This window comes from Durio zibethinus, chromosome 25, assembly GCF_047325235.1.
Source record: "Durio zibethinus cultivar Kanyao isolate XHJ-2024 chromosome 25, ASM4732523v1, whole genome shotgun sequence".
Lineage (NCBI taxonomy): Eukaryota > Viridiplantae > Streptophyta > Magnoliopsida > Malvales > Malvaceae > Durio > Durio zibethinus.
In genome coordinates, this window is record NC_143186.1 from 3,898,593 (window position 1) to 3,914,092 (window position 15,500).

A 15,500-nucleotide genomic window follows, 5' to 3' on the forward strand; every position below is an offset into this window, starting at 1 on the left:
GTTGTATTATCGTATGTTTCCAATGTCAGCATCTTGAACTTTTTTAGGGGCATGGTGTAATTTATTTCGTCAGTGAAAGGCGAGCCTTTAAAAATTTCAACTTGTCATCAAATGCAAGGCCTTTCCTTTAAATTCTTTTTCCATGGCCTGCATTCGAACTTTTAGTTCTTTGTTCAATTAGGGCTTTAGGACAATTTGTTTGGACTTTTGGGTGGTGGCTTATGTCAAGGTGTGGTTGTGATAATTGGTCAAGGGTGTGACCTTTTCCTTATCTTCAACAGACGAGGATGTTGCAGTATCATCATAGCTTGGCAACTTTTCTCGGTAAGGGTTGTTTAGGGTGTTTAGATTAGATGCTTTAGATGTTTGTAATAGGTTGAGATTTTGGATCATTTCTTTGAAGGATTGTAGTTGTTGGTTTAGGGCTAAGACCTGCTTAATTATAAGGCTTGTCATGGTAAGTTAGTCTACATTAGGTTGGTTGATATGAGTTTTAATTATAACTGCGATAGCTATTCTCTTTCCTTAACAACTTTCTTTCAAGCAATATGCTATTTTTAGGTCGATTGAATGAGAAGCCTTCTATTTAGCACGTTAAATATTAATGTTAAGTTGTCTTTTAAAGGTGAAACCCTAAAATCAGTAGAGAATAGAAAGAGAACAGTTAATGACAAAACTTAAAAATGGTTCAAATATTTGTGTTTCGATACTTAAACCAGACATTAATTTATAAAAAAAAAAAAAATAAACAAGTAGAAAGAAGTATTAAAAAAATAAAATGGTGAACTAACATTTAAATAATACTATTTATACCTATAAGGTAAGAGTTTTTGGGTAATCTAAATTGTTTAAAATTAACCCTAAAGTCAAGGGTAACTTGATGAGCCAAGGTGAACTGAGCAAAGTGACGAGTCCTATTTAGAGGAATTTAGTTAATATGTTGATAAGATGTTTGAATCGATATAATTTCGTAAATTTAAATAAACTTAATATGTTGATTAAATTAAAAAAATAAAAATAATTAATTATCTTTTACGAAAGAAAAAAAACTATTTTACCTTTTGATATAAAAGTACCCCTTACAATTACAATTGGCTCGAGGAAAAGAATTTTTGCATAAATTTATGGGCGGACCTCAGCCAGGGTTATGTTGTTTTGTGGTTGATTCTTTTCGCGCCTCATAAGGCTACGAGGTCTTGTTTATTAAATAAATAAGTTGAAAGGAGGTAAGCATGTGCCCTGTCCTTGCTTTACTAGATTTAGTCTTATAAACGCAGCTTCTTCGTCTTTCTTCTTCTTTTCTAATTCTCATATCAAAGAAGAAGATGAGATGGGTAATTTTCTTTCTAATCAGAAGCGTAAGAAGCTGCCTGCTGTGAACGGATCATCAAGAGGAAGAAGATCAACCAATAACTCTTTCCCACCTGCCATGGCCGCGCCGCAAGCTTCATTTTTGGAAGTAGGAGGGAGTGGAAGCACTAGTAAAATTAATAATAATGTTTCCAAGCTACAGAGAAAGCAATCAGCAAAGCAGAAGTATGGATTTATTGCTGATAATTTCTCAACCCTAGACCAGGTTCTTTTCTCCTTTTACTTTAATTTGATTTCAAAAAATCGTTTTTTTTTTTTATTTCTTGATGGTATATTTTGAACGGTGTAATCAGCTAGGTAGTATAATCTCCCTTTTTTTTTTAGCGGATAAAAAAGATTGTGGTTTTAGCTTGCAAAAAAGCACAGAAATGATTGCAGTGAAGTTTCCAAGTTTTGGATCAGGTCTACCATTGTTAGTCAACCATATCTGTTAGTCTTGGCCTCCAAAAAATTATTTTTTCAAAAATTATCTTAATAATAATAACAATAAGAGTGGGCCTGAAACTTTGGAGTACTGTACATAATTTTGTCAAGCAAGCTAAAAGGTAGTACCATAGAAAGGGGCAAAGTGCTTCGTTCAAGAAACAGCAAAATTTTAAAAGGCTCAATGATTGAGTATTTTTTTTCTTTTATAAACAAAAGGAAAATCAAATTACTCTTTTCTTTTTAAAATGTTTATCATTTAAAAATTTTTATAAAATTTTTTAAAATTTTAATTTAAATATATTTAATATTAAAATTCAATTTTTTATAAAATTAAAATTTTATAATTTTTAATATTAAAAAATTTAAAATTTAAAACATAATTTTAAAATATAAAAATAAAAATTTTAAATATTAAAAAAATATATAATTTTAAACGTCTAAAAAAATTAAAAAAAAATAGAGAGTAATATTTTTGTGCGTAACTTTCAAGACAGTGTCATCTTATTTAATTTAATTGAATGGTGGGGACACGGTGAATTGTTTAATAAAGTAAAGTTGATTTGGGTGACTGGGTGACGTGACCATATAGAAAGAAAGAATAAAAAAATATATATTTTCCTTGAGAGAAGAGATATATTGTAAAATGCATGTACAATATTCAAAATTAATCAAAGAAATAGTTTTTTGTTTCCCTTTAAATTCAAATTAAAGATGCTCATGGCTTTACATTGAGACAAGAAATCATTACGGACTCTAACTATGTAGTTACAACTATACGTTATTATTTCTCTTAGACTTTACTTTTTGCCTTCATTTTTCAATTCTCAACAACTTCTATTAAATTTAGGGTCTAGTAATTATTATTTGAAGATGAAATAAACACCGGAAATGAATTTGTGGAATGCATATCCAATCCAAACTTTTCAAACTGCTTAATTTATGAGTTATTCTTTTTTATACATATCCAATCCCTAATTTTTTTAATAAAGTTAAAAGATTTACACATTTTATTTTTTTAAATAATTCTTTTTTGTTTTTTTGAATATACTTAAAAAATATATATCATTCTGTTAATTGTAAATTTTAAAAATTTCAATTCAAATAAAATAATTTCTGATTTTTTATCATATTAACTCTTCGATTTTTTTATATATCCTAAAATAATTTGAAATTGATTTATTTATTTTGTGGTCCTTGTCTGCAGACATGACCGGGCTAGTGCTAGTTAAAATCAAATGTGAAAGCGTTTTCATGCTTAGGACAACATGCTTTCTTCAGCTTTGCATCCACGTGACCTTCGTGTAGCTTTTTGACCTTTTAACAAAGTGAGATAAGATTTGAGAAAAAAAAAAAAAGAAGATAGTTTAGATAGGAATAAAAATCAAAGGATAAAGAGGAAATAATTTAGTAGAGAACAGATACGTTAGAACAGAGTTGTGGGGCTTTCTTTCTTTCTATCTACAGCTTTGCATCTCTTAGTTTTGGTGGTCCAGCATCCCAACTGCTGAACAATTAATGGCGTCCATTCTCCCACTCACATCTATACTTACGATATTTTTAATTGTGACAATACAGTCTTTGATTGCACTAGAGCACTACCATCCTTCATGTATGTGCAACACATTTGCACTGAAATCATACATTGAAATTTTTTTTTTTGGCCAGATCATATCTTGAAATTAATTATTATTTTTATTAGAAAATTAAAATCTAATAAAACATTTAAATTTATTAATCACAATATTCATCATGCTTTACTCTTTGGCTAGGATTCAAGTGAAGGTTTTTAGGTCAACTTGTATACAAATTTCATGTTTGAAAATAAAATAGGTAAAATTTGTAATATATAGTACAATCTCTGAAAATCTTTTGATTCTTTTCTTTCCTTATGCAAAAATTTACTTCAAAGTTCTTAATGACTTATTTTTTAATTAAATAAATTTCGATTCAAAATTTAGGGTTAGTTGAAGCCTTGAAATTTTATTCTAAAATTTTAACATTTTTAAAAATATTAAAATTTGGTACAAAATTAAGGGAGTCTTGAAAACTTAGTTTGGATATATGTTTCAATTTAGAGATTCTTCAAAATTTTGGAATTTGGTCCCAATTTAGGGATTCTTGAATCTTTAGACTTTAATTTTCAAATCATCATTCGTAGACTTGTGATGACTTAGGAGACTATGATTCTTTAAAATTTCTATTTTATCAATTTTTTTAGATCTTCTTGCCCCAAATTATCTTTAGGTATTCTTTACCCAAGTTGTTTTTTTTATTTGATTGTTGGAACTCTATAAACTTCATTCCTTAGGTGTTACCTTTTAAACTTGTGGAACTTTAAGGTAGTGTTTCATTTCAGAAAATAGAATCATTTTCAATTTTCATTTTTTGAAAAATGAAAGATATGAGTAAAAATGTGTTTGATAATTGAAAATGAAAGTAAGTTTTTAGAAAACCAAAATGAAAATAGGTTGAGATATGAAAACAAAAAAAAAAAAATATATATATATATATATATATGTTTTCAATTGTGAAAATAAATGATGTACATTACTTTTTTTCTTATGTTTTGCAAGTTATTATATTTAAATACTTTTTAATGTTATTAATTAATAATATATATTATATTTATAATTAGATAACATTAATAGTAATATCATTAAATATTTTATTTATTTGTGTATTTTTAGAAAATAATTTTTATTTTTGTTTATCAAATACATTTTTTAGAAAACAAAAAATAGAAAATAAAAACTATTTTCTAAAAAGTAAAAATAGAAAATAAAAAAAAAAAAAAATTTCAGAGCGAACAGAACTTGTTTTAATTTTTTAGATCTTCTTTTCAATTGCCTTGTTGAACTTGTTTCCCTAAATTGTCTTCAAGCTTTCTTTCCCAAATTTGTTAGTCAAATGATTTATTGGAGTTCTCTATTTGTAGTGTTAGCTAATATTAGGTGAGAGAGTTTTTAAAACATTTAAAATCTTTTAATTATATTTTTAAATTATTTTAATTTAATTAGAGATAATTAAATTTCTTGTAAATAAAATTTGAGTGGTCCAATCATATGTGTGTTTTTATTTGCCAAATGACATTTTGATTGATCAAGCCTTGATAGTGTAGTAATTTGGTTGATGACACGTGAAATTTTATGATTTTTTAATTATGTCATCAATTCCACATGAGAATACGTAATTTGTTATTTTAGAAAATTTTTAATTAATTTATTTAGCAACATTCAGAAAGTTTTAATTGGTCAAAAATTTCATAGGATATGTGGCAATTGATAATTAGGTGAAAGTTTTTCCTTCAAGAAATGTCCCTCAAGAGTTGTTTATATTATCAAATGTTGAAATTTAATTTGTTTCTGGCACCAAATTTGTTTGCAGCTTTGCATTCGCTTGGGAAGATCTTGCCGACAAAAACATCTCCTAATCTTTGTAGGAGTTTTTGCAAGCTTCAAATTTATAGAACTTGGATTTGGAAGAATATAACCAAATCTTAATTCAAAGAAAAGTTTTTTGGTGGGTTACATAGAACCCTTTTCTTTATTTAGTGGAAATGGGTTTTTGAACTTTGCTTAATCATCCTCTTTTTGGGCTGATTCGAACAAGATTTTATACGCTGGCTTAGAGAATTCATTGAAAATTATTTTCCCACAACCTCTCCGAATTCGAACTTAGGTAACAAAAAGAGGAGCACACTCTTTTAACCACTTGAGCCAACCATTCACGAGTGGGTTACATGAAATTTGACAATGTAACCAAGTTGCCTACATACTTTGTGAACGATAAATTCATATCCTAGTTTAAAAGTTCTATTTTGCGGTTTTCAATTTAGCAGTTTCATTATTTTCTTTTCTGTTTTAAGCTCTATGTTTTGCCTAAATTGTTTTTTACATGATTTTCATCCTAACAGACTTTTTTTTTTTTTGGTGTGGTATAGGTTCTTGCTTAGAAACGAGCATAGCCCCCACTACCTTATTTAGATCGTCACTTGGAGTTGACATGACTTTTACTGGCATCAAAGTAGAAAGTATTTCGATCATGACATACACTATGCCTATAATGGCTAAAATGAAAGTCTGTTTTTTCTCAAGTCATCAATAAGATAATTTACTTTTGGGATTGGTAATTGTAAGCAGTTGAATGAACTCCTATTGTACACCAATTAAGAACAGGAGTTATGCATGAAAGTAGTAGGTAGTTTGTTTGTAATTATCTTTTCAATAATTTATATTTTGTACAAGTTAGCACAAATTGTTGTAGCATAATTATCAAACATGTTTGAAGTGTATATGATTGGAGCCAAAGAATCAAAACTTGTTAGCATTGTCAAAATAAATCCACTGTCATGCTGATAATTTTTTCCTTTCATATTTGATCTTGAGATTTTTAAGTTCTGAATAAGCTCCTCATCTTTCACTGCAGGTTACAAAAGCTTTAAGAGACTCTGGTCTAGAATCATCTAATCTCATGGTTGGAATCGATTTCACAAAAAGCAATGAATGGACAGGTATGCTAAGTTCAGGAAACACCATCTCTAATTCTGCTAGAAAATTTTTCTTACTCAGATTATTTGACTTTAGAAATGTTGGCTGACATAAACCATTGACCAAACTGCTTTGTCACAATGTCTAGTAGCATACCACCTAACCAACATAAGAAAATTTCTCCCAAAACTTCTTTCAAGATGCTTTTTCCACCTATTTAATGAACGCCTCATGCAATCCTGATGTAGTGCAGAAAATCAGAAGCCAATACTATAGGTCAAATTTGAAGAAATATATTTATGGTTTTTTTTTACTTTTTCAAATTGATTTGTCTCTGGTTGGTATCTTGGAAGCCAATACGTAAATATTTTTATTGAAGGCAAAGTATCATTCAATAACCGGAGTCTACATGCAAATGGTGATACACCAAATCCTTATGAGAAAGCCATCTCGATAATTGGAAAGACTCTGGCTCCATTCGATGAAGACAATTTGATACCTTGTTTTGGCTTTGGTGATGGTATGGTGTCTGCTTCAGATGTTAAATGTCTCAATCTTTACCTTCCATTTGTTAATCTAATCAAGTTGTTGGCTGCAATGTCTTAGCTACCACGCATGATACGGAGGTGTTTAGCTTTCACAATGATCATTCATCTTGCCATGGCTTTGAAGAAGTCTTAGCCTGTTACAAAAAGATTATTCCGAACTTGAGATTAGCTGGTTGGCATATATTCCCTGGTCTTGGAAATTTTAACTTGTCAAATCAGTTTGTCACATTTGGTCATTATAACATGAATGCTTCATTTATGTCAAAAGTTAATGCTTTGAGCATGCTTGTCGTCCCATAGGACCTACTTCTTATGCACCGGTAATTGATGCTGCGATCGACATTGTGGAAAACAGTGGTGGCCAATTCCATGTGTTAGTTATCATTGCAGATGGCCAGGTTAAATCTCATGCCTTCTTTTTCTCCCTCTCCCTTATTTATTTGCAATTTTACCCTTTTTTCTTCTCTCTCTCTCTCTCGCACAATGTATCTCTAAATTTGTTTTCTTTTTGTGTAAACCGTAAAGGTCACACGAAGTGTTAATACAAGTGACAGAGAGCTGAGTCCACAAGAAGAGAAAACAATCAATTCAATTGTCAATGCAAGGTAGGACCTTATACATGTATCGATTTACTATTATTGCTTTAGGCTTCAGCTATGAATTTAGAATATATGCAGCAGTGTATGTATGTAGAAAATATCTAACTAGTGTCTTAAGTAATTTTAGCCATTAAATGTCACATTCCCATTCTGATGTTAGACCGTGTAATTTGAGATTTAGTATTCCAGAGCTACCCTGCTCACACTTGCAGGGTAGTAGCGATCATAGTCATGATAGTAATGGGATTTTTTGTTAAAAGTAGCAGGATCCTTCTTACCTTTATTACATTTTCAAGTTTGGGCCCTTGAGGAGTAAAGTGTTGATTTCTTTGTCAAGTGTCGACCATTAAAGTAGCTAGTTGGTTACATTATATTCAATTTGACCATTAAAGTAGTCCTTCAAAGAAACCATTTTCAGAAGCAACAATAGACATTCTCTTACCCCTCCAAATATCATATGAGAAAGAACACAAGCAAGATTGTATATTTGCAATATGTATTCTTGTTGAAGAATGCAGAGATTCAATTGTATAGATTCAGTTGTATTAAAGCAGAGGATTTTTTTTCCTTTCAATTTCCAGCTCATACCCACTGTCGATTGTTCTGGTTGGTGTTGGTGATGGACCTTGGGAAGATATGAAGAAATTTGACGATAAGATTCCCGCGCGTGACTTTGACAACTTCCAGGTTTTGTACTAGTAGCAAAAGCTTGAAATATTATATACTGCTAATTATTTGGATGAAATGTAACTACATTTTTCTCTCTTTTGTGCAGTTTGTAAACTTCACTGAGATTATGTCCAAAAATAAAACTCTAGATGAGAAAGAAACTGCTTTTGCTCTTGCTGCCCTGATGGAGATCCCTCTCCAGTACAAAGCAGTCATGGAACTTGGTCTGCTTGGGTGAGTTATGCTAAACGTGGTAACAGCAACTTTGAAGTGATTTGTAAATTATAATTAATCGTTATTTATGATTTTCGTTGAACAAAGACAACGAACTGGAAAAGTGAAGAAAGTAGTTCCACGTCCTCCTCCAGTTTCCTACCGTCGACCTACTCATCCGGAGCGTGTACCAAGCAATAATGTCTCATCATCACCTGCGTTAGATGATCGGACCCAGGTATGACCAAATGTTGCACTCTTCTATTAAAGCTTAATTGCGACTATATAATTGTTCCTTTTGTGATTTCCCCCATAACTTCTGCTATGTAAATGTAGGCATGCCCAATCTGCCTAACGAGTGCAAAGGACTTGGCCTTTGGTTGTGGGCATATGGTGAGTTATTCCATGTTTTGTTTGTATCCGTTGGCTTTAATTCTCAACATAATTTTTCGTGGTTCGAAATAACAATTGAAATTGTATGATTGCAGACATGCAGAGAATGTGGGTCAAGAGTGTCCAATTGTCCAATATGCCGCCAAAGGATTACTAATCGTCTCAGGCTGTTCACTTGATTTCCATTTTCAAGTAACATGTATTTATATGTACAGGTTAGGGTTGAGTCTAGTTTTTAAATTAAATATGGTATGTGCTTGTTGAGTTGGAAACTGAAATTTCTGTATGTTAACTTAGTGTTCATATAATTTAAGAATATTAAATTGTACAAAATGTTAAAAATATATATTAGTGGTTCGTAATTTCCAGAATTAATTAATTAATACCAGTCTCTTGGAATGTTTGAAGAATCCCTAAGGTTTTCTTTTTTGCCGGTTACTATTCCCAAAGCTTTTCATCATGCATAGCGGCTATCTTCCATCTATCTATAGACCGAGCAAAATCGTGGAGCATCCATGTCAATCTTTGAAAAGAAAATATTAATAATAAAATAAATTTGAGAAAATAAAAATTTATTCTTGGAAAGGTGGACATAATATTTTGAAAATAGAGAATTAAAATGGACAGTTTTCAAGGAAAAATAAGGGAGTGTTTGCCTATGGAAAATAGAAGTATTTTTTATTTTCATTCTTTTAGAAAATGATAAACAAGATTGAAAACATGTTTAATAATTAAAAATAAAAATAAATTTTTAAAATGTAAAAATAATAATGGGTTCAAATATGAAAACAAAAAATAAATGCTTTTAAGTATGAAAACGCGTACTAATTATTTTTTTTCTTATGCTTTGCAAATTAAAAAGTTGATTCACATTTAAACAAGCTGAAGTTATTAGTTACTACATATATATTATAATTTTTATGAAAAATTATATTATATTTATTTATAAAAGATACTAGACTTAACAAATCCATAACTATCACTATTTACCTTCATCAAAATAAAGGAGGGTAAGAGTATTTTATAGTTTTAAGACTTAATAATTTGGAAAAATTATGAAATACTTCTTTAAATAAAGGCTCAACAGCTTTAAAAAAATATAATAAATATCTCTAAATAAAAACTCAATGACTTTTGAAAATTTAACAAGTTCTTTTAAATAAAAGGCTCAACGACTTTTGAAAATTTAATAGGCTCATTTAAATAGAGATTCAATAACTTCGAAAAATTTAAAAAAGCTTTCCTTAACTAAGGTTTACCAACTTTCCTTGAAATTATTACCTTCATTTGAAGGTTAAAATCTTATCTTCAACTTTTTTCCTCAATCAAGGATTAACATTTCACTCATTCTTTCGGAACATTTTTCTATCAAGGATTAAATCCTTATCTCTAAAAATTATCCTCAATCGAGAATCAAAATCCTATCTTAAAAATATATCTTCAAGTGACAAAACTTATTACTCATCCAATAAATGCCATGAAAACAATGCTAAAAAACCTAAGCATGAATGCAATGTCATAAATGTAATGCCATGAATTTAACTCTAATTGTGGCGAAAAGGTTCCCAAGATTCTTTCAATGTCTTCTTTCTTCAGCTTCCAATTTTTCTTTCCATGTTTTAAGCAATCATAACTGCTCAAATATCTCTAATTAATCTCATCATTTAATCTCATCATTCAATTTTATATTTTTCTAGAAGTCAAATTTTGAGTATCAAAGAACCATTAAAATTCTTGAGTATATGACACAATCAATGTCTTGGAAGTAGTAGCCTAAGAACCATTAAAATCAAAACTTTTCTGCAATGTTAATTGTAACGTTAAAATCTACGGCTAGAATCCAAGGGCTGGTTGATGTAGAACCTCTTAATGACCATAGGTGTGACCATAAACATTTTCTCTCAATGTAGTTATTGCTTCCATATATAGCAAAAAAATAGGAACTTCTAGGATTCAAAAAGAATATTACACATGATGATATGGTTTACGAACTCTAACATGTCAATCTTTAAATGTGATCTCAAAAGAACCTATATCCTCCCATTATTTGCTTCTATGTAGTTATAAAACATCCTGAATTGGATCCCAAATTGATAGGTATATGCTTCTGTGTAATTATGAAGCTTCCTGAATTGGTTCCTAAATTGATGAGTTAGTGTGAGTTTATCCATGTGGTTACGCATTCTTCGAATAGGAATCCATTTTTTGAAGATCTTGACATTCATGCTTTAGTGACTCTTTAAGATCCTTTTGACAACCTATTTTGTGTTGAAAAGATATCTATATGATTCAATTGATTACATAAAGCTCGTTGTAGCATCGAAATTGAAAAAAGAATATATAAAAAAGACAATTTTTTTCTTTATATTATATTATATTTTTTATTTTATTTTTTCTATTCTAGTAATATTATATTAATATTATATTAGTATTAAATTACTATTAGTCAGTGATCTTGGCTTAGTGACTCCTTTCTTTCATGATTAACTATTGGCGCCAATCTTGGTCCTATATTTTGTCTTTATGGATAGAGGAGAAATGCGGTTTAACAGAAAGAGAATTGTACAATGAGAAAAGTTAGCAGGTCAACCTCTTTCAATATATAACATGGATTCTAGCAATACAATGGAGTTAGGCTTTCATGTTGATCCGAATGAATCATCTTTTCCATGGAGATACATCCTTGTCCACTAGGCAAGAGTATAGCAAGTTACAAACACTCTAATTAGTAAAGTGATTGTCTAAAATAGGTCATATTCTATACTACTTAGCTTTAGTTTCTATTGAACAGACAAAAACAACATTTAGCTTTCTTATTCTATCTTTAATATCTATTCTTTTAAGAGGACAATTAAATCCTCTTGTATTCCATACTAGGAATTTCATTATGATGAAGTAAATGGTTAACCCACTACAGGGGTTTTGGTTTTTAGCAGCGTTTTTTTACCATTTAGCAGTGTTTATTAACGCCACTATAAGCTTGCAGCGTTTGCGAAAAAACGTCACGCAAAGTGCCGCCTATACACGCATCGTGGTAAATAGCGGTGTTTTAAAAAAAATGCCTCCATATTAACGGCATTTATATCAGAAGCATCACCATTTTAGTGGCATTTATATCTTTGAGACGCTGCTACTTTAAAGGCGTTTGAATTTGAAAATTTTTCAATATTAGTGACGTTTATATCAGAAGCGTCACTATTTTAGCGACGTTTATATCTTTGAGATGCTGCTACTTTAGAGGTGTTTGAATTTGAAAATTTTTCAATATTAGCGGCATTTGTATCTTTTAGTCGCCGCTATTTCAGTTGCGTTTTTATGAGAAAAACGTCGTTGCATTGACGGCATTTGTAACAGAAAACGCTGCTACTTTAGAGGCATTTGAATCTGAAAATGCCTCAATATTTGAGGCGTTTGTATCTTTTGGGCGCTACTAATTCAGTTGCATTATTATGAGAAAAACGTCGTTGCTTTAGTGACGTTTCTATAAAAAATGCCACCTAACTAGCGGCGTTTGCTGGAAATAACGCCGCTACTTATAGTGACGTTTTATGCTACAAAAGTCACTAAATTATTCATTTAGTGGCATTGCCCAACGCAAACACTGCCATTATGTAAAAATGTATTTTTTTTAGTTTCTTATAATAAATTTTATTTTTAGCAAAGAGCTTAAATTCAGAAACTGATACTAATATTAACTTCATTCATGTTTAAATATACATCTAATTAATACAAAGTTTAATAATTAGTATAATAATATTCAAATATGATAAATATATTAACCAAATAAAAAATTAAAATGTATGAAATTGATGACTGCATACATTTTGTTGGCTGCCAATTGATGAAGAAAATTTTTCACCTTGATCACTAGCGTGCTCAACAAACTACTGAATAATACCATACAATTTTTAACACTTCATTGTATGCTTATTTTTTATTTAAAAATTTTAATATTTACTAAATATAATACTTGAGTTGATGGAGCACCAAGATCATTTTTTGAAAATTGTTGTTGCACAAAATTCATAAGATGATCAAATCAATCATGCAACTACTAAAATTTTGCACGCTTTATCTCCATTCTAGCATGTTCTTCTTCAATTTTGGCACGCTCCTGTTCTCTTTCTCCTTCCATTTGCTGAAAACGTTGTTGCATAGTTTGCAACTCCTCTATAATATTGAAATGTCTCACGAAGATTGACTTACTGAGAGTGTAAATTACGGAGAGTTATGTCCATAGTAGGTAGATGGTGTTGGACCCAATCTAAGGCCTCGAACCCGTCCATGCCTTTCTTTTCCAGCAACTTCTATGAATATCCAATTTTCCATTTCTTGCATGTTGAGAGAACCTTCATATGCTATTTCAATTTCAGCAGCCATTTTCTCTTTCGCTTTCTCTTGTGAATTTGTCATATACAACTATCAAGTTTAATGATTAATTGATTATATGTTAAAAAGAGTTCATTTTTACTTTATGTTAAAATAGATAATACAAATTATCACAATTTCTTATGTTTCGACATTCATGTAAGATCCATCTTTTTTTTTTGTTATGCGAAAAAATTTTACACGTCCAATTGTACTGCCCATCTCATTTTGCTATACAAAAATATATGTTATTTGATAAGATACATATCAACCGTAACTTATTTACGTATATCAATCCTGTCAATCAAGTACTAAAATTTTGAATAACTTTAATCTCTTTTATTTATATTTTGGCTCTGTAACAATACAATAGTCTTAAATACATGTAAAGAATAAAAGCATTTTGGGCTTTCATACATATCGATCATGAAACCCAAATTCAATTATTTTCTCTCAGTTTAATATAAGGATTGAAGCCATTCAATATGTTGAAAGGAATCCAAAATTTATTTGTATATTTACCTTTTATATGCAAAAATATTCCTAAACAGACATAATTGACAACTTTTTCTCCCATATCAATCATAGAAACCAAGTTCAATCAATCGGACAAACTTAATATCAAGTATTGAAGCTATCGAAAGTGTTAATATACAACAATAATAACAACCAGATAATAAAGGCGTAAATATATGTAAACAGTAACTTTTCATACATATCATCTGTGTAACTAAGTTTAAAACTTTCAATAAGTTTAATATCATGTATTGAAACAATCAAATCTATTAAAACATAACAATAAACGTTAATTTCCATATTTACCTTTTAACGGCACAAAAAGTTCATTCATTGGAATAACTTAATTATCATAAACTTACAATTTCTTTTTGCTTTCTTGCAAAACTTTTTGATCCACTTGTATGGCTATATTTCTATTGCTTTCTGCTACCAATCCCAATTTGTTCTCTTTCCTATCATAAAAAATAATTGCGTATATGATAGAAATACAAATATTACCAACTGTAACCATCAAACACTTTCATCATTTAATTCTATTAAATAAAGTTATAAACTAGTACCTCTCATTTTCTTGAGAACCAAAATCTAACCAGTTGTTCATATTGTCACCTAATCACATTACAGGGTAGATTTTGCATCATCGCCTCTACAATAGTATTTTGATCGAAATACTTATTCTTCAAACTATGCTTATAATCTTTCCATTTCTTTCCCAATGACTTAAGCACAAATGAAGTTGGTATTTCAAGTACAAATCTTGATTTTAATAATACAATAAAAAAAGTTTCAATAAGTAAATAAAATGTAAAATAAAAATTTTGAATATTTCTAATTAATTATACTAATACCTCAATAAAGTTTAACGCATTAGCCTTAACTTCTTCTGAAATATTATGCCATGTTTCATAATGAATAGGCAATTTCATTCCATTACGGGCTAGCATACCTAAAAATCCAGCCAATAGTTGAGCCTCCTCACCAATTGGTTGCTTATAAGAGTTTACAGCCACTACAATACGCTCGTTAGGGAGGTAGTGCAAGCAATTCCTTCAAAGTTGTCCGGCTTCTGGTCCTCTGTTGACTATTGTTATCAACTGCAACAAATATAAAATATATTTGTAAAATCGCAATACTTTTATCATTATACTCGAATTCTAAAATTGGAGTATATCATACCTGTATTCAAATTTAAAGCATAATCAATTGATGAGATACTATCTAAACCTGGACTTCTCGTATTGCCAGATCTAATGTCAGTTAAAGGGTTAGAAGTGACGAAATTAGATCCGATAGTACGTTTATTTGCCTCTAAAAGATTCAGTCCATAGCCAATATCTATAGGTGCCACAGACGGTTCTGAACTAATATCTCTGATATGTTTTCCTTTCAACCTACTTCTCCGCATTGTAGCTTACCTACATCATAAAAGTGAATATAGAGAAAATGTTAGTTTAGAAGATCTATAAAGACATAAACAATTTAAGAAATCAAAACCTACGATATATAAAAAACATTTTGATTTAATTAAATCAAAATATAATGTATGATTTAGAAGAAAATAATTATACAATAGCGAATGTGACATTATTTACATACTATTGTTTACTACATTATGTCTTAAACACTCGAATTATAGGTGCACGAAATCATGGTTCGTAAATGTCTTCAGTAACATCTTCATGGACCCACTGAGCGTAGGTACTGGAGATATTCTCATCCATGTTTTGTTTAGCAAAAGGATAACATTTAGTTTCATGTTTAACATCATCTTTGGTATCTAACCCCATATCAAATAAGTCTCTAGGTGTGTTTCGCAGAACAACAAACCAACCCAATTCTTTCGGATCTTCAGAGTAAAATACTTATTTGACTTGAGATGAAAATACATAAGGTTCATCGATGAGTTG

At 30.0% G+C, this 15,500-nt stretch overlaps 1 protein-coding gene across 2 annotated transcripts; it reads left to right on the top strand.

Moving 5' to 3' along the window:
• Positions 1-1,078: 1,078 nt before the first annotated feature.
• LOC111276088 (E3 ubiquitin-protein ligase RGLG4-like) lies at positions 1,079-9,089 on the top strand. 2 transcript variants are annotated; one of them, XM_022861879.2, is made up of 12 exons: positions 1,079-1,226; positions 1,355-1,576; positions 6,223-6,307; positions 6,664-6,804; positions 6,891-7,004; positions 7,133-7,230; positions 7,358-7,437; positions 8,013-8,118; positions 8,207-8,334; positions 8,422-8,551; positions 8,650-8,706; positions 8,802-9,089. In XM_022861879.2, exons 2-12 carry the CDS (start codon positions 1,430-1,432, stop codon positions 8,883-8,885), a joined length of 1,170 nt encoding a protein of 389 aa, XP_022717614.1. In that variant the 5' UTR covers positions 1,079-1,226; positions 1,355-1,429; the 3' UTR covers positions 8,886-9,089. The 2 variants fall into 2 exon arrangements, with proteins under 2 accessions (XP_022717614.1, XP_022717613.1); XM_022861878.2 differs by lacking the exon at positions 1,079-1,226 and having other exon boundaries at positions 1,233-1,576.
• Positions 9,090-15,500: the final 6,411 nt, after the last annotated feature.